Source organism: Euwallacea similis, chromosome 1, assembly GCF_039881205.1.
Source record: "Euwallacea similis isolate ESF13 chromosome 1, ESF131.1, whole genome shotgun sequence".
In the NCBI taxonomy this organism is placed as follows: Eukaryota; Metazoa; Arthropoda; class Insecta; order Coleoptera; family Curculionidae; genus Euwallacea; species Euwallacea similis.
Genome location: NC_089609.1, coordinates 3610107 through 3631112, shown reverse-complemented (window position 1 = coordinate 3631112; position 21006 = coordinate 3610107). Strand labels below are relative to the sequence as shown.

Sequence of the window (21006 nt, the reverse complement as noted above, 5' to 3'; positions counted from 1 at the left end):
GATACGGCATTTTTAGAGCATTTAGAACCATTTTTTCCGAATAAAATTCAGTAAAAAGCTTTTTTTCCTTTTGGGGTCAGATAAATTAAGAATAATATTGTCTTTTTTCTTATCGCCCCATAAATTTTGCATATTTTTGTTATATTCCTCTTCCTCTATTTCTTCTATTTATTCCGCAATGTATCTCTACTTGGCAATAATATCGTCAGTAGAACGATGCAATTAACGTTTGTTCTGAACTTAGAAATTTTCTTTTTGGCATATTGTTATGCAAACAATTAAAAAACAGTTAAAAAGAAAAAAAACATACATTTACGCAAATAAAATTTTATAGTTATTACTAATTATAAGTAAAATTTACGAAAGGTAAAAAATAAGTAATAAATTGTGAGTAATAAAACTGTTTTACAATACAAATGCCAATTATACGTAACATTTACGCCTACGAAGCAACGTCTTTTAGATCCACTCATAAATTGAGAGTAACTAAATGTAGTGGTGGGGAGTACTGTTGAGCAATCATACTGAGTACTCACAATCATCACTTTATTTATAATAATATTTCAGGTGCAAGTTATGATAATTCGTTGCAGCTACAACAATTTTCAAGAAAAATAAACAATAATTTCTTATTAAAATCAACAGCTTTGTTGCCATTATAAAATAATCTCGGCTAAAGAACAACGAACGACATGAAAATTTCGCATCACAAAGTGCTCGGGTGAATCTAATTTAAATATATTTGCTCGTTTTGTCATTTTCCCGTAGGTAGTTTTTCCTTTGGTCGGTTTTCCTTTATGTTTGAAACTAGAGGGCGCTGTTAATTTAAAAGGTTAACGGTATTTACTTAGACTCTATTTGAAAGGTTAACTGTGTTTACTTAGACTCTACAAACAATTTAAATGAGTTTTAAGAGAACGTTTTGGTTTGAGATCATCATTTCAACAAATGGAAGTGCTCTTTAACTATTTCAATATGTCCCATTCAGCATTTTTGGTGCAGAAGTGGTAAGCACCGAATTTTAATTAAATAGCAGCGCTGGCCGGTTTGCACGGTTAGTTATGAAGTCATGTTAAAACCATTGAAATTGTGATTATGCTAATGAACTAGTGAGCAGGACTTTGATATAAGCTCTTTAACTTGGACGTTACCATGAGGTTCATAAATTGCGGTTTAATGCATTGGATTACAAACCTCTTTTCTTTCGTTTTAACGGTAACAGTGTGACCAAAACAAATTTTGTGACTTGCTTTGCTGCATCGTCATAAAATTTAATTTATTGTCTACGCCCCTGACCTGGATTTGAGCCACTGTATTTTGTTCGTTCAATTTGGAAGTGGCAGCTTCACCAGAGATTCGAGCATGCTACATCGTTTTAAAGGAAATTTATTTGTCTCTTAGAGCATTTGCCAATATGCAGGGTGTTCTATTTAAAGAAACGCATTTTAAACAGCTTTAGTATCTAACCATGAAAATATTAGTTTTGAGCCACTTTGTACAAGGTGGATTCACTTTTTCTGCATGGGGCAATTTCGTGGATCTTTCCGAAACAATCTACAAAATTTCTGATTTTTTTGAATTCAAATCAAGTTGTAACAGAGCTTTTCTCATCGCTTTATTTTGAACAACAAATAAAAAAATTAATTAATGTTTTGAAAACTTTTACAAATAAAGATTTTCGAGCCGATCTCTATCTCTTCATTTCTTCATTCATAAAGTATCAAAAAGAAATAGAGAAACTAAAAATGAAATAATATACAGGATGTGTCCCATTCAATATATCCGAGTTGCCACTATTCTTTATACATATACTCATATACAGGCTAAGACAGTTTATACTAGTAGGACTCTGGTATTCGACAGATTACCTTATTTTAAGTTCAGTAAGTCATATAAACATGTGTCGATCATCGATACAGATACGAAAAAACTACAAGAGACCAAAAATTTTCTAAACAAAATAAAAAAGTTATTTTGCATTTTAAATTCTACCAGTCGCGCACCGCGAAAAAATTTAAGGGAAGAAAAAAGGGCATGACTCCTGAAAAAATACCACCCTCTATATTATCAAAAGCATTTGACATGCGAAGTGATGTAAGTTTTATAGAGTAAACTATATCCCAAATTTCAGCTAAATATTTCAAAAACTGCGGGAGCTATAAAAAAAAACTAAATTTTTTTAAAAATTTGAACATTCTGTAGATAGGTAACGAAGCGTTTGCGGACCTATGTTTATATCAAGTTTTAGTTACGAAATAAGCTAAAGAATTACCTCCTTTAGTATGTAAATGATATTTAAGAACATCTTATATAGTATGCATAACAAAGCTGAAGTTCTACCATTACGTCAACGGGACAACATTTTAAACCCCTCAAAACTTAACAAAAATAATCCTAAGTAATTTGAATTTGAGTTAAATATTTCAACAACATCATGCACTGTAAATAGAAAGAAAAAAATCTTCCTTAACACTTTGTATATCGATAATGAAGCTTTCGTGGATCTATATTCCCATTAACGTGTTTCTAAAAATGAGACCCTTTATCATCCTCTTAATGGGAACACTTCTCGTTCTCTCTACCATCCACATTTTCAATATGTTAGTTATTTTTTATAACTGGATCGTACTATAAGGTTCGCTGATAACTTACTGATCCACAACCCATCCTAACCAAATATTCTACAAACCAAAACTGATGTATCTTAGGGCAGTACATATTTACCGATGTTTCCCATTTAAAATCGGAAACAGGAACTCGACGATTCTTTTGATAAAACTGAGGCCGCATGATGTTAATTTTACGTTTGCTATAAATTGGCTAATTCAATAGATCCAGGAAAAGGTACAGGGGGCCGAAAATGTTCCCACCAATAGCATTCAGGTTTGCCCGTGACTTGATATATTTTAATTAGGTCATTAATTTTTTTTATTTAACGTTTTGTCTTGGAGAAACTATGATCAACCTCATCGTTTAAAGGCACGATCCTGTTGTTTTATACTTAATTTGAGAAACTCTTTTTATTCCTAATTCGGCCATTTTCGATAAAGGACTAAACTCATAGTTAAATTTAGTATAAATTTTGCTTTTCAAACTGGGCGTTTATCGAGGATTTCGCATGTACAGGGTGTCCCGAAACAAACAGGAAACTGTTACGTTTGCATGGGAACTTGACACGCGCGCGGAAAAATATTATTTTCTGGGCGTGTAATAAAATATACTATTTTAATGACATAAAGTTTACAAAGCTGAAAAAATGTAGGCAAAAGAAATCCTGCACTTTTTAATCTAAAGCACAAGTTTATACATAAAAAGTTTAATTCGGATAAAAGATTAAGACTGAAATGAGAAACTGAATATTCAAACTGTTGAAAACGGGAAGATTTAGAGGTTCCTTTTGAGCGGGCTTTGCAAGTTAGAAGTTATTGTTTCATTTACAAGGCAGGCAACGTTAGTATTAAACCAGGTTGGAAAAGGGAAAAGTTTGCGTTTTAAATATACGGCAAGGGAAAGCCCATTATGGCTCATTATATACCCATTTGAAATACGTTTTGCTTTATACGGGCTACTTTTTCATTTGGAGAGGAAACTTTGTTGAAGAAAATGGGCCAAAAGACCGTATAAAATGTTAATGGATGTTCTAGGATTTAGATGAAAGCAATATTTATTTTTTATTCAACATTGGCAACCTTGTAACGCCTTTTTACTACTGAATACATCACATTTCCTTGTTCTATGTATACAACAAAACCGTGTAAACGAGTATCAAAGCGGCTTTAAATTTCGCATCTATTAATTAACATGGCAACTTTCAGCCCTTTCAACCTTTCAGTAACAGTACGAGTTTAAATTTAAACAGTTTAAAGCCAGGATTAAGTTCAACACTTCGGTTAAACATCTGCACTTAACAAGATTTTTTCAGAAGCTGTTGCTGGATTGCTATTGAAAGATTTGTCGTGTTTGATTTTTTTATATGTGGATATCTACAAGGTGAGTCAGAAAAAATGCGGCAACACTAAACTGGAGATGCTAGTCATCAAAATATTGTGATTGAGCTCAACATGGCTTATACCAACACTGCATCTCTTAAACCAGTGACATTGGTATTAACCATGTTGAGCTCAGTCACAATATTTTGATGATTAATATCTCCAGTTTAATGTTTGTCTAGTTTTTCTAACTCACCCTATATAAAACTGATTTGCCTTCCATACTTCCCAGTTTATAATCAGATCGTACTTTGTGGAACAAATTTCTTAATTAATTATTAGAACCTGAGTTTCTTGAAGGAGTTTGGTAATTCATCGTCGAGCGTGTTCTTTCCACATTAATTATCGGTTTTATTCATAAACGCATCTTCCACCTAACTGCTCTTTATAGACGGGCCCGAATTTCATATTATCTTTAACTATAGAAAAGATTGCTTTTAAATTAGTGACGATAAAACACAATAAAAGACAAAGGGAAGATGGTATTAATCCGAGAAAAATAATTTTAATTAAAATGAGTGGAACCTCTATTATGCCGGGTGGTTCCTCATAGCTTGACAAGAATGCTGGAAGTTTAGTATTGAAGTTTCGGAATAGTTCTTTAACGAACGAGTGTATTAATATCTAAACAATAGATCTACTTAATTTTTGATAGATTTGTCAACGTATAAGGAACAGCCCTGTGCATACAAATAATTGAAAATAATTCTTAATAGCCTTTGCATGCATTATTCCATGCCACTTTGGTATATAGAGCAGCACTATGGAAACCAGATATGAGGCTGCTTTTAATCCTCAACATAGCCGCAAATATGTCGAACTAAATAAGCTTGTAGAATTAGGTATTTATCCACAATTTTGAAATTCCCGTTTAAGCATCCACAGAAGCGTTTAGGGGAATGCCGATTAGGCTCAGGTTATAGGAATTTACATCGATGCGCGCCTATAAATTTGATATACTTAACCATTAAAAGGTAGCAGAGATCAACTTAAAGTTAAGAGAAATTTAATTAAAGAAGGTGTTTGAACTTGATACGTCGGATAAATAATTTTTTTCTTTTATAGCTAACAGTGGAAATTTTCTCTCAACAACAAATATTAATAGTTAAAGTAACACGTTAAAGAAATGCAAACACACGTGTGTGTTAGACATTTCTAACGCACAAGTATCAAAAGTATTTTTTATTCGACCGTTATGAAGCATGCGCAAATTTACATTGATGAAATCGAAGCAGTATCGGATTTCCAGAGTGAGCTGACTCGGATTCCAGTCTCAATGATGTAAAAATTTTTCTTTTGGTTTTTTTTGTTTATCGTCCATGGCTGTGGAAAAATAGTGTACATAACTCATATGAAAGTTCCTTAACACGTAATTGCTGCTCTTGCCTGCGGCTGTTGTACAACATTTTACGCTCACACGTTAAGAGTTACTCTCATTGTCATGAAAAAAACTATGTGCGTTACTCCATGATAAACTGATTTTAATAAACGGAGGCCATTAATAATTCTTAACGGAAGCCTACCGTTAACGCTTATCTCCCTTTTTTTTATTGAAAGACATTTGGAGGAACAACATAATTTACGCGAAGGCGCCCTACAGATCTGTGGTTTGGTGGTATCACTGATCTTATCACTGTTATAGAGAAAAATTCGCTCATGATTTTTATGCATAGAATAATTTTCGATCCAATATTTCATTGATCTGTTGCGAAAATCAATGAACGCGAATGTCAAGTAGGAAATGAGGCGTTACGTTTTTGTGACCAAACTTCGGTTATTCATCGGTGAGGGCTTAAAGTCCCCCGGGCTAGCTTAAAGAAACAGAGAGAGAGAGAGAGAGAGAGGGGATAGAAATTTGTCGATGAACAAAAAGAGAGAGATATACTCTTCGGGCAAATTTAACGGACTTACAGATGAATAATTAAACTTAGCTTTCAACACAACGCCAAATCTAACTTCAAAATTATAAATTGGATCGTTAAACTGTGCTAGAGCACGGCGTCAACGTTCGGCTTCGACGCGGAAGCTAAATGCATAGTAGCTTACCTACAATTGAAGTGTGTTAGCATATTTTAATTAGTTTGAATGGTAATTTTCAAGTGACAATGGACAATTAATTGAATTTTTTCCACTGGTGAAATTTTCGGAGATGCTGAACGATTATAGCAGAACGCACACACATTAACTAACAGTTGAAATCTGACTATACATTTTGTATAGCGTTAAACAATCGGCCACGTTATAACTCATAAAGCATGAAAGGAGGGATGAAACATTAGAACAAGGTAAACATTAATAGCAAACGTGGCCATGAGTACGCAAAACTAATTGAATGGGTCGCGAAAACTCAGTATTTAATTACTTTGGCCGAAACGAGTCTGATACATTAATCTAATTTTACATTTACTTGTTCACATGCTCGTTTCGTAACATGCTATATCAAAGGCCCATGAGAAGATTAATTTTGGCTTCGGGAAGTTACGGATCTTTTATCCAGCTTATATGAAAGTAGGAAATACATGACATGAAAGGCCCTTTAAGGATCCCGTTACGTCTTTAGAGATACCTTCCGTCTTATCAATATGTATATCTATATGGGAAATAGGCCATCGACCATTTGGTTTTTTTGTCTTTATGACAAAAACACTTAAGTTTATAGTACACAGAAAAAACTTTACTATTGATTTTAATGATATATCAATCTCTATCGCTGTTTGTACATGTTTAGTTTATTAAGAAACGAAGTTATATTAACTTCCGTTCGAGAACCTGAAAAAGCGAGGAAAACTTTTAATAGACTGTCAGAAACTTAGCACGGTTTAGCCAAAGTTAAGAAGCTATTTAGATCTGTCAGAAATTGTAAATTATTGTTAGTTTTACAGTCACATTTTATACAATACAATTTCCAGCGTTTCCCTGATATTTATCATTTTTTTCAATTTATTTTTATTTTTCATCGTTAACATCCGCTCCAGCTACAGGAACGTCTTTTATGCAAGTCGAGAAACTTTTGATAATGAATAAATTTAAATTTCACCTCATTTAACCGCCGTTGTACCTCTCATTGTCTCGTATTATCAATGGTGGGTATCTCTAAAAACACCTTGTATTTATCATTTACCATTTAGTTGAAAACCATAGGTCTATTGTTTGTCGTGTTTTATACCCTTTTGCCGATGGCTGGCAATGTCAAAGTGAAAGTGCATAGCCTACGGCTTTAAAATAAAAGTCGGTGTGTGTTTTTCTAATTCGCATCGGTTATCACTAATTTAAAGCAGTAGTTTGATTATGAACTATATTACCATACTGCTATAGTTATTTTTTCTTTGCACTGTTGGCTATGATTGATGTATACAATTAAGACGTCAACTGTCAAAAAAATGGTGTGCGTAATTATCGGCTATCTTTCTGTAGTGTTGCCAACCTAAATTTGGGCAATCGGCAATAGATGCGTAAAATTTAGAATTATTTTTCAGTTTTTATTATAATTGTTTAAAACGAATAGCAAAAATAATTAATAGATGTTTCACATAACCAGTGGCGCAATGATCCATTGCTAATTCACGACTTCGCACCACGTTTTTCCAATTTAAAGTTGTGTGTCAATGTGCCGCCATTTAAAATTTGTACCTTAATGACTACTTGTTACCTCACACTTTATTAAATCTTTCATTTTCGTTTCAGATAATAGAAGCACGTCATTGATTGAGACTCCGAGTGTCTATCCAATTCTAGCAATGTGGAAACTTCCATTTTTCCACTCCGACTCGCACCCTCTTCAAAATACCTAATATACTCTAGCGGGCTAAACTGGCCTAAATATGTGTAAATTGTAGAGATTCAAAATTGTTTGACACTAGTTGTATTAGTGGACTGTATAATGTATAAACATCGCAAATAAGAAATGCCCATTGCAATGTTTTATAACAACGGTGCCGGTTATACTCATTGTCGTTCCGGATCGGATAGCGTGATACATCGACGGAGTTCGGTTGCTGTGGGTTTAAGCCGGGATGTGGACGTCTTTGATAGCGGAGATTCAACTTTGTCGGATCTTGATGGTGAGTATTCAACAAGGTTATTATAAAAAAGATTTACTCAAAATGTGGGGCGATGCCAAGGTATGTCATGAATGATTTTTGAGATAACGATATTAAAAAATGCCTTGCGTCCTTCGCTAGCAGTCATTTTACTACATTTTTCTCGTATTTGTGTATTGATGCCAACAGATATTTAATAGCAATGTTTCTGTATTTTATAAGTTGGCTTAATTTTAATCACAAAATGAAAATGAACACACAACACGACAAACTAGAACAAGAAATGTGTTAGAAAAGACAATTAAAAAATATTAAAACTACATAAAAAATATCGAATTTCGCAGGTTGCATGCCATATGCCAGCATGCCTTCGGTGATACTCTCAGAATTAAATTATGTTAAATTGACCGGAATGCCTCTTTTAAAATTGCATCTAGAATTTCCAAGTTCTTCATTTTCTTCAGATAAAAAAAAATACCTACCTGAGGTAGTTAGGTGTTTCGCCCAGATAGTTAAGTTGAATGTGCTGTATCATAGGTAAATCTTTTTTGATTCGAATTACACAATGATTGCGGTGGTTGATCGAAAAATGTTAGGAAAAATGATACTCGGCCGATATACAGGGTGTCCCGTAAACCTTCGACAATACTTCGCTTAATGAAAGGCCCATCCTTGAGAAGTCAGAAAATGAAAAAATAGCATTAATGAAAATATCATAGATGTCGAGATATTTACACTTTTTTCAAAATCGACAAAAACTGACATAACTTGATATTTCGTATTATCACTGTTACATCACTCCATATAGAAAAGCAAAATTTCCGAATTAGTTTCGTCAATGGTCATAGGTTAAAAGCGTATCAAAAAATTTTCATTAATGCTATTTTTTCATTTTCTGACTTCTCAAGGATGGGCCTTTCATCAAGCGAAGTATTGTCGAAGGTTTACGGGACACCCTGTATAGTTAACGGACTCATCTTAAACCTCGGCTACGCCTTGATTTATAACCTTCAATATATTATTTACTCATTCATCGGCTTTGGGACGTTCAGATCTATTTCATTGTACCACTGCTTTTTACAATTACCATACCTCAAACACACACACTCACAGGCAGACATAATGTAATGCTCTTAACAGACAGCGTTAAGGATCCTTAACGAACGTTAAGGCTATTAACATTAAAAACGTACCGTTATCTACATTTAACATACCTCAAAAACACACACTCACACTCAGACATGATGAACTGTTCTTAACCGAAAATAACCATTAAGGATCCCTAACGGACGTTATGGTTATTAGCCTAGGCAGTTAGGTGAAAAGTGTACATGTTTGTATGAGCTAGTAGATTTTTTTTTAAAGGACAGGGATTATTCAAATTATAGGTAATCTGTGGGGGTGAGGTAATGAAAAATGTTCGTCGGCCACACATGGCCGATACGTAAATAACGTACTTGGGTTGTTTATCTTATTTCGCGCTAATAACTATAGACTTCATTTCATTCAACATATAGATTTCATTTATTTATGTCCCGCTCATTTAATTCCATATGATTTTTTGTATGCAAATTGATGAAAATAGCTTTTTCTAACTTACATATACAATAGTATATATACTACTTATAATATATACAAATCGTAGACTCTTCGATCGCCTCATCTCAAAATAGAAACCAAATCTGTCTCCATCTTTCTAAAAAGGAAAAATCGAACTAGACCACTGAAAATTTGGGATGTGCAAATTTTAGCTCTAGAAATTGGAAGGTTGAAGGAATTATTCTGAAACGATTCTAAAAGCAATTCCTTTCTTCATGGCGTGAATTAAAATATCTATGATTTAAGTTGCGGTTTACATTGAAATATCTAATTATCCTCACTTAAAGCTTGTCAGGTAATTTAATGGGCTATATATTTTCTGTAAAATCGTAAAAAGTCAAAATAATTGAAATCGGAGCACTAAAAGTTTTAATGTGTTTTCTCATGCTACTTATTTTTGCCTGAGGTCCCATATTGTATGTTTAAGTTAGCAAGGATATTGTTACCAGAATTTCCAGTTCTAAACAATGATTGATTTATTCTATGCTTTGATGGTTGCCATGCAATATTTCATTGGCTGCCAAGATAAGAGTCGAGGTTACGTCTGGCAGCAACTTTTTAATTCTTATTTTCACTCGCTTATCTTCTTTTTACTTTTTTATATTTTCTAGAGCCAGAACCCTGATAGAAATTGATTTCCCCTGGAAAGTTAATTTATCTCTAACAGAAACTGATATATCATATCGGAAGAGTTCTGCTTGAATCGTTGAAGGCCGTCATTCCAAGACAAATAAATTACCGGCATAAAAACTTGGGAAATGGAGAAGTTGGATCCAGGCTAGATAACAATAGTAATGAAGCCGTTAATTTTATTATGCTTATTTTTGTTGACATTATCTGAAACCCTTTTCGTGAGTGTTAGATACGTAAATGAGAACAGGAAAGTTTGGAATTTTTAGCGTTAACGCAGGAGACTCCATGAATTCAAAATGGAAATTTTAAGCGGAAAAAATTAATCGTCCCAAAATAAGGCAGATAACTGACGGAATTAAGCAAAAAATTATATTTAATTTTGAAATGTGAGTCAAAGTCAACATGTAGCACTTTTCAAGCATTCCAGGACAATATAAAAATTTTTGAATTTTGGAGCACAGTTTTTTTCTTGAAAATTAACCAGTTAAATAACACAATGGATTGGAATAATGAACTACTTTTTGCAATCCAGAACATTCACTCTGTTAGATTAAACAAGAGTGAAGTGTCAAGTTGCCATAAAGCTGATGTATGGAGGATTTAGTTAGGGCTTTTTCTGTATTTGTTAAACATCAAGCTTGGGACCGCATGTATATTAAATTGTGCTTTATTATTCGTGGGTTCGCGGGTGCGTGTCTGAGAAGGTTTTATTTGCTAATGTACCTAGAAAATAATAAATGGGTTTGAAATAAACATAATGAAGTCTTATATATTTTCGCTTAGGCACAATTGCCACAGGCATGCACACACTACGAAAATCGTTCGTCATATGAAAAAAGTGTTATTTAACTATCCAAATAAAACTATATTGCTGGACAAATCAAACGGGACACATATGTATGTTTTTGAATATTTAAAAAAATGTATCTTTGAAAGTGATTCATGTTTTCAGTTAATAAATGATCTCAGAAATTTCTATATTTTCTTGATACGCAATGTAGTAATATGTAAGAAGTCTAAGAAGTGATTCTGTCCCGCTTAATTTGTCCAGAAGATAGTTCATTAAGGTGACTGATCAAAGCTCAGAGTGTCAACGCACTAACTGAAATGTTAGATACGAAGTTTTAAGTCATATCAAACTTAAATTGCTCGTGAAACGGTCTTGCAGAGATGTGACGTCACAAGGCGGTATGCTCAGTTTCAGTCAGGAAGCGCGACGCGTAAAAATGCAGCATTATGGAAGAAATTATATTTTTACCAGTCACTTTATCTTTTTATTACCTAAAAAATATGTTTTGAGCATTTTGCCGTAAACTGCCTACGGTTGCAAAGATTTCCATGTACCGTATGACGTCAAAACGTAACCTTCCCGCAGGGTATCGTTTTTTACCCTCGTTATTTTTCACAGGTTTATTTTACATTTATCTGAAAACTTAAAACATTTTCAGCATTTTAACGCTTAGTAGGTAATTATATTACCTTTGGACAAAAATTAACAAAAACCATTTCCCTTGCACAAGTGATCTCTCGAGAATGATCCTCCGTCTGGTCAGTACAATCTTTGGGTCAAATGGGCGCGGGTCGTTATGCGCAGTCATGCAGGTTTTCGGTTCTCTTAGTTCCCCAATTCTTATAATAAAAACCAGTGAAAAACCCTCAAGTAGAAAATGTTATGCTGCCTCCGAAAAAGCTTAGTTTTAAGAAAATGTCTATTCACTCCAGTCAATGATGCTTTCAAAAGTCGAGCCAAAATGTCGCCATTTTCAGATAATCGCTAAGAAATACCTATTCCTGAAATATTCTCTTTCCCATTTTAGGTCTACATTCCTTCATTTGCCTTATTTCCTGGAGCTGGGAAAAATTAAGCATAACAAAAACCCGTGTAGAATATAATGTCTTAATAATTATTCTTGTCTTGCACCTCTGAGAAAATGATACAAGAGAACCACGATATAAAAAATCGAAGATCCTGAGGACGAAGGGACAAAACTGTTGACATAAGGCTTCCAGGGCTTTGAAAAGCTCGATCAGTGGCTAGGTAGTGCAGATATGCGATGAGTACTTCTTTGATTGAGTCTAGTTCCAGCCAGGTCCTAGACAATAATTTCCACATCAAAAAGATCCCATGAGTCTTAATAATAAGTAAATTTTAATCAGTATTCAACACCTATTCGTAATTCCTGATCGACGTTCAATCGACTTCAGGCTCGATTCATTAAAAATGGATCCGCCTTCCTGAATTTTGGATGTGAAATTCCCGGATTTACGTGAAAGGGATTTCTTGGCATAATGGCCCTCCCTTCAACCTAAACGAGAAAATAATGAGGCGTTCTTACAATAACTAGAACGCTTGAATGTGAAACGAAAGGTGAAACGCAAGGATTCAAAATGCTGGTATTAGGCGAATAAGATTATTTTTTGCCTTATGTAATAGAGTGGAAATGATATGGTGGCAAATTCGTTTTTTTTTTGTTAATAATATTAAGGCCCTTGCTCCTTTGCCTGGTCCTTATATTCCTGAAATAGAAGTTTGTTGGTTGCTCACAACATGCCTTCCTTGTCAATGCCCAAAGCAATATTATGGAAAATAATAGCTACAAATTTAGCTACCCGAGAAAGATCTATTGGCAATAAGAGTAGTATTTTTTTTTTAAATAAGACACAATTTTCCAAAATATGTCAGCAGCTATTTGTTGGAACGGCATATCCACCATATCCGGCATATCCTGAAATGTGAAGAAAAAGCTTGTGTGCATTGTCTACGTAGGTGAATAGGATCTAGTATATCCTATGAAGGCATCAAACTATATTCCCCATAGTAAGACAGGATCAACTTGTGCGTGGGCACCAGCAGTACCTGTATACCCATGTGAGACGACGATCGTTGAATTTGGTTTTTCATTTACTTACATTAATTTATTTGCTTAGATCTTAATCTACTGTGTACGCTGTTGTCGTCCACTGATGATTCTGATGAAGTTTGTATGAAATCGTCTGCTGATGATATTGCTGATGAGTATACACTATCATCTATCTACACTACTGGTGACGTGTGTACACTATCAACTACTGTGATAGCCTATTATGCTCCACAATGGGATCTAATCCAAATAAGCTTCCCATTATTGGGCTCCAATCGAAATAAGCTTCCCATTGTTGGGCTCCAATCAAATCCCAATAATGGGAAGCTTATTAACTAACCGAAATTCGAAAAAATGAAGCTAATTCAACATTTTTTTTTCAAAAGACAGTTACGGTTAATTTTGCCACTCAAGTGCTTTAAATGTCTAAATCATACCGTTAGTTTTGCAAATTCATTGTTTTACAATTGGTAATATTACAGTAAAATAAAATTTTAGTCGACCTATCACAAACAGAACGAATAATCCGCCTTCCTATAAATATGATGCATGTCGTTTCATGTTTGCGATTGTTTTGTTTCAGCTAAACCGACCATTATTATCCATTACGAATGCACAATGCAAAATATTCGCTAAATACGTGTAATTTCGAACAGTTAATTTGTTTATTTCCTATGTGGTTTTGAAGCCCTTGATTCACATATGTCAATCTCTGGAACGAACATTACATGGGTCCCTCCTCTGTAAGTATTTATATATTTAAATATTGAAATCTTTAAATGTTTATAGACAGGATGTAACAAATTTGAGTCTATGCATGGGCATTTCGCAAATGGTAACAGATGCAAAGCCGGATAAATAGAGGCAAAGTTGCGTATTTTGGCGCTCAACAATAATCCATTTGCCGATTAAAAACGTTCAAACACTTTCGGAAATATTCGATAAAAGTCGAAAATTTGGATTTTTGTTTTTCTCGAAAAACTCGAAAACCATTATTCGGACAAAACTGATAATGAAGCATTGTTAGAGCACTTTTTGTCTGGCTTTCTACTGATGCAATCGATATTTTTACTCGACGATTAGTTTTTGAGATATCATGAACTATTTTCTTATGGAATCCTTAGATTTTTACAAAATTTGAATCTACATGAAATTTCTTTTCCAGTGATGTATTATGTTTCAGTATTTTAGTAGATTCTAAATGAATAAAATTTAAAAAACTTTTTCCATTTAAGGAGCTAAGAATTGAGTTGCCATGTTAAAGCAATAAAGATCCAGTCGTATTTTATTAATAAATAAATCAAATATGATACTATACTATGTATACTCAGTTAACTAATTTTATTAAACATTTTGACCAAAAAGGTGTTCATTTACCTCAAGCTACTTGCGTGCTTTTTCAATCATTTTTCTCGTTGTTCTGTGAATTGATCTATAAGATATACTTCGTAAGATATTCAAACTTCGTACTTTCAATTCTTCTTGGGTGTAAGTAGAAAGCCAGACAAAAAGTGCTCTAATAATGTTTCATTATCAGCTTTCTTCAAATAATGATTTTTGAGTTAAAAAAAATCAAAATATTTGGTTTTTACCGGATTTTTTAAAATTCGCAAAAAGATTTTTGTTGTGCGCCAAAACACGCAACTTTACATCCATTTAACCGACATTGTATCTCTTACCGTTTCCGAGATCCCCATACTTAGACTCAAATTTGTTACACCCTGTATATAATTTCTTTTCTGTAAATATTTAATTGGTTTGTCAATAGATATTGGACAGTTTTTGGCATGTCTTCAGAAAAATGCCATATTGTTAATTGATAACGCTATTAGCGATAACGGTTTCCTCTATCTAAGGAGAGATAGCAGGATTTTATATCGTAACGTTATGTTAAGTTATAATTACCAGACACAGAAAAGCATTTATTAATTTTTGAAGAAATTTTCTCGCGCAACTACTTGAGAATCTTTAAAATGAGAATTAGTCCATTATATGTATACAGTAAAGTAATATCCTGAAGGTGTACTTCAAGTAAGGTGATCGAGCATTTTTCATTCCTTTAATCTTCATTGACCTAATAAGGTGGGAAAAGTGTTGAATTCTTGCGTATTTTAGATTTTTTTACAAAATACAGGTTTAGATTCCTGCAATGTCCTATTTAGAACGACACGACATGATATTATGCTGGGTGCGGCATCGCATGATGTGCCTGCATTCAGTTCCATATTTATATTTACAAAAATAATAATTCTCTTATGTTACATTATAATTAACAAGAAGTTATTTCTCTTTTTTATTTACAGAATCTGAGTCTGGATCGGGCTCAGCGTGTTCCGGAGCATCCGACGGGTCTGGATCAGCTGCTGGAACCGAGGGCGACCCGAATTTACCGTATCCAGGAATTGCGCCTATTGCTCTGGGATATCTGTCCCAGACCACAAGGCCGAGAAGTTGGTGTTTGGCTCTCATCTCAAATCCATATCCTTTTTACACAAAGCGCTATTTTAGGAGCACCAAATAATGATTTTTCTTATATTACTCATATTGTCTATTTTCAATTAGTTTTCTTCATGAATACACTTTTATTTGTTTTCAAGAATGCTAATGCTGCTAAATTGGATCTTAAAGTCATTGCATACATCCACCCTCAAAGGGTATAGGAATATGACGTCATATTGATTTTACTTTGAAATAAAGTTTAGGCCACGTGTGTTGCATCATTATGCAAATCAGCAGAAGAGCAGTGGGAAATTGGAGATTTGAAAAATGAAAGGTAAGTTACTTTTTATGATCATAAAATTATGTATGAATATGTGTATGAATTTATATACTCGTGCGTTATTGAGGATTGAGTTGTGTTAACTTGATAACCAAGCTTTGAGTTACTTTGAAAATAATTAGTAGAAACATCAATGTTGGATTTGTGTGGAGATTGTGTTCCATACTAGTTCAATAGTGAACATTAAAGAAGAATAAAAGAATAAAAAAGAAAAAAAAAGAAAAAAAAAGAATAAAAGAAGAGGAAAACAAAAGTTTAATAATTTGAAATCTTTCTTTCTGGATGTAACAACCCAAGAAAAACTCTATCTAAGTTTTGATAAAGTACAACCTTATTAAGTGACAATTTCCGCGTACTTACATTCCAAACTTTTGTCCCAAATTTCGTATACGCCAACTATTGATTCAAGGAAAATTTTATACCCACTAGCTAAGTCATGGCTATTTCTTATACTTAATCAATTATTATTTATGGAATATAGTAAATAATTTAGCCATTTTTATCATTACAAGCTTTTTGTGAGCACCATTAGAAATGATGAAAGTGCCGCCCTAATTGATCCGAGGAAAAAAATGAAAAGTTTGTATTACTATATTTATTATACTATTTTATATACTATATCTATTTATTTCTTTTCCTGTCAGCATGGAAATTCCCACATTAAACTTTGAATATTAATTCCAATGTTTGCTTTTTTCTCGTTTTTATTGATCTTTATACGAAAATTGATAGTGACAATTTTCTGTTCGGGTCTCGAAAAGTGCTCCAGCAGAAGTGCTATTTGTTGAATCTTTTGAAATTGAAGTACTAGCCATTTTTATTCAGCATCTTCATTGGGGCATATGAAAAATACTATGATTTTCTTTTGGAAGGCACATCTTTGTTGTAACCTCCTGTACCAAATAGGTATACATTTATTTGTTTGGAAAATACATCCTGAAATATCGTATATTTCTCTACAACAGGTACGAAATTAAGTATGTTAATCTACAGATAATAAAATAAACATTCCACTAATTTGCAACATGTATACTGCGAATTACATTTCCCTGAAGTACAAATGGCATTATTGTTCTCCGTTGGTCGTCTTAATTTGAGCAAAGGTGTTAATTTGTGAAAAACTTCTTCGCATATAGACAATTTTATTTAAATTTTGCTTTTTTTTAGAAAAAAAAACATAATTTAAACATACACAAATATATAAAAATGCCAATATTAAGCGCAATCACTACGTTAAAATATAACTTCTTGATGTTATTTTAATATTTTTGCAGCACGAAAATACCTAACATTTTTTGCTTCTCTACGGTTGGAAGAAACGAGACAATCGACTGAGGTAATTTTGAAATATTTCATAACTTTAAAATTACCGAAAAACTACTATAAATTTGTTGTGCACTTTATTGAGCGAGCTCAGATAGATCTCTAGCGGTAAACGTGGTAAACGCTAACTGGCGTTTGATATGCCAAAGTTGTCAGCTGAATCAGATTTTACCCTAATGTTCTGAGGGGTTAAAAGTGGGATCTTACAGATTATTTCTGAGAGTGTAAGTTAAAACTATTGGTTATCTAAAGCTGCTTCTCCCTTCTGGTAGAAACGGCATATTTAATATGTAAAAGTTACTATTTTAAAACTAGGGCTTACAAAGTTTTATAGCCGCGCACATCATTTAAGGCTAAAACTAAATTTATAAATTCTCTTTGTTTCCAAGTTGCTAGGTTTTCTCGTACTGATGAATTTATAGTAATTTTGGTTGCATTATTTGTTGTTGGGGTTGTTGGATTTTGATTGGTTGGAAAGTTGTCATATGCTGCATCATCCAAATTTTGTCAGGTCATTACAATCAGTCCAGTTTGGAATTCGAAACGAAAAAGTAAAGGAAGTCGTTTTACGAAAAGTCCAAGCTAAGCAAGAAAAGCTGTTTTGTTATGAGGTCAAAAAATAGTGGGGATGTAATGAGGTTTCATGTTCTTAATATCACGTGATGCTAATTCTCCTTCTCAATGGCGGGAATAATGAGCAAAAAGAAATAACTTTTTGTTCACTGGGAACTAACGCCGAAAAATATCGAAACAACGAACAACATGCCAACGAAGATTTGTACCCAGATGTCTGCGATTCCATATGTTTATTTCCCAAACAGTGCCTGCAGTAATCACGAACAATGAATATCGAGCAACGGGAGTAATAGAACTTATAAATCCCGCTTAAAGTTTTATGCCGTTTTCTAGGAACTTCTAATAATCTTTGGTGTGAATAATCTTGTATTGTGTGGAACTCCTTAGGACTGTAATTTCGGAAACCTGTTTAGAGACTTACATGCGTGTTTGCTAATTTTAATGATAGTTGCAAAATTATTATCGGCATTGTTTGTTACTATTAAAATGTTTCCATTTCAGTATTCTTAAAATTTGGAGCGAAGTTCTTCCCGAAGTAAAGTGAAAGGATCTGTCTTTAAGACAATCGTTCATTCGTAAAAAATAAAGTATAGGCACGTAGAAACAATCTACAACAGTAGAATAGAACAATAGTTTGGGGCATTAAAAAAAACTACGAATATGTCTTAATTAAACTACTGGTAGGTAGAAATGAATTAGGGGAACGTGAAAGATAATTTGGGAGCACGTAAAATATAAACTACGAGCGCGCAAAATAAAAAAATATATTTTCTCCTCAATATGATGGAGACAGAGAGACAGATTGCCCACAAATTTCCAACACTAACATTAACAAAATTGGATTAAAGCGTTAATGTGGATGTCATTATAAAAATCTAGTACCTGTTCCTGTGACCTATCTGGCTATTTTGGTTTGGGGTATTGTTTATTTTTACTCTAGCTTTCGTTGGATGAGCCCGATGCGTTGGCTTTTGTGTGTCAAATCAGGATTGCAATATTGCATTTCTGCTTCGACTTTATGGCTTAGCAAATTCTATCTGATATGTTGGACAATAAGTGATTTCTGCAACATTTTGCGTCACATAAACGATTTCTCGTAGATGGCATCATAGTGACAAGTAACTCATCATCCTTCGTTATTGCACACTTATAATTATTATGCAGAGCTTTCAGTTCATAACGAATCACCTTGAATATTATGTACCTTGAAAAAAACACATCCATTTAAATTTCGGGGGTTTTGGGAGAATTCACTCTGCTCTGGTTAACTTCATTTTGAAATATTAATCAGGAACCCATTTCGAGTGATACATTATTGCAAAGTGCATATAATTCTATATTCTGTAGTGACGGGATGTTTTCGCAATTTGCGGCGAGAATTTCATTCGTATGTCAAATTTGATATATATCAACAATGCAACATAGAGGTATCATTATCACGATGAACCACTGAATTACTGGTGAATTACAAATTTAATTATCGCGGCTATTTCGTTGGTCGTCCTAACAATGTTGTGATAAAGTGAAATATTTCAATCAAGATTGCAGGATGAAATTCATGAAATTCTCCATTTAAATGCAGTTCGTGCAACGAAAATGAATGTATCATTTTTGACAAGTTTACACTCATGCAACCGAAACGGAAATACCCTTCTTCAATTTGATTTACTGTTGTGTCGACTTTCTCAAAAATACGATAATTTTGATACTCACACACGCACATATCAACTTGAAGAAAATTGCGGACCTCTTTATTGAGATCTAGAGTTTTATTTTTCATCATCTTGATTTTCTAAATCCTATGATACATGAGTTTGCAATAGTTTATAAAAACGTAAAAAAAGAGCGACTATTAACTTTTATATGACTTTCAATGAACCTCGAGGATTTTTTTTTCGAAGACAAAATTCATTCCAATTTACGTTTTATTAATACACTGCCAGAAATTTCCATAAAGCCACTCGGTTTTTAATGAAATTTTATGATTATTCCATAATAATGAAGTTGTAGTTTCTTTTTTTTTTGCTCTTGGATTATTACAACAGTATATACATGAGTGCGTGGACAACATAAGTATATGTCGGAATAGCGTTTGATGCGTTTTCCATTTTTGAGGAAAGGTATCTCTTTAAAAATCAAAGAATGTGTTAAGGACTTTAGGTTATTGCTTCTTGGCGTAGTTTGCTTAGTTAATTTGTTTTGTACTTTCATCCCTTAAGTTACGCCCATGGGCATCGATACGTATTTGAAGGATTCCATCTGGGCGCCAGACCATCGTACCCATCAGGCCATATCGAAGGGCTCTTTATGGCTGGGAAATACGCTACTAGTCAAAGGAAGCTTTCTAAATTGGACCTTTGCCGCGATACGCAATTCGGCGGATCGCAATACTTCAATGAAAGCGACTTGTATAGGTATTTGCCAGATGGCGGCGATTTTATGACCTTAGGCGCGACCATTGCCCGCAATGGCGTCTGGTATTGGTGCGCCCCTGGGTGGAGTTCCTCGGGTTTAGTACTTAAGGGATGATCGCAGTAATTTTGCTCTCTTTGACCAGTGCTCGCTCTAGACATGTGATCGTAAACGTAACTCGTAATCTTCCCAACTAAGCAAACTCCCACTTCATACTTAGACCAATACTTTACCATTATTTATATAAGTGAAATTTAATACAGTCCACTTTCGTAAACCAAATTGTTGTTTTCGTGGTTTTCGTTTATCGAAGGAACCTCAACAGAATGAAAAGACAGACTAGCGAATTCACTACCCCACGACCGCTCTTCTGCTCGTCAATTTATTAACTTCCAGTTCTTTGTCCCTGTTATCTTAACTTTCCCAGTTCTGGTGAGTCCTTCAGAACCGTGGGAAAAGTACCTGCTAGTCCCTATTACAAAGGAACCAATAGTTTAGTGTCACCCAAATAATTAGCACACATGGCCACTTAAGAGCGTCGTGGTATTAGTGACCTCGCTCGACAATGCTTTTTCTTAAGAAGGCTGTCAGCCTGCCCTTCATCTTATTGTTTCTTCTAATATTACATTTACAGAACTTAAAAACTAATAAATCTCCGACATATATATTGTAATAAAAACATGAGAAAACAAATTTTTAGACAAGATGAGGTACGAAATTTCCATAAAGCTAAACATATTTTACAGAAATATCACAAAAAAGAAAAAAAGTTTCGTCATTTTTTAATATTAATA

General features: G+C 33.8%; 1 protein-coding gene across 3 annotated transcripts in view; it reads left to right on the top strand.

The window, feature by feature from the left end:
* The window catches only part of LOC136411140 (voltage-dependent T-type calcium channel subunit alpha-1G-like), a 31806-nt gene extending 16154 nt beyond the window's left edge, over positions 1-15652 (top strand). For all 3 annotated transcript variants that reach the window (XM_066393618.1, XM_066393601.1, XM_066393610.1), the window contains exons 2-3: positions 7674-8050; positions 15426-15652. In XM_066393618.1, coding sequence (XP_066249715.1) covers positions 7894-8050; positions 15426-15643 — 375 coding nt within the window. In that variant the 5' untranslated portion in view covers positions 7674-7893 and the 3' untranslated portion in view covers positions 15644-15652. The remainder of the gene's footprint in view (positions 1-7673; positions 8051-15425) is intronic.
* Positions 15653-21006: the final 5354 nt, after the last annotated feature.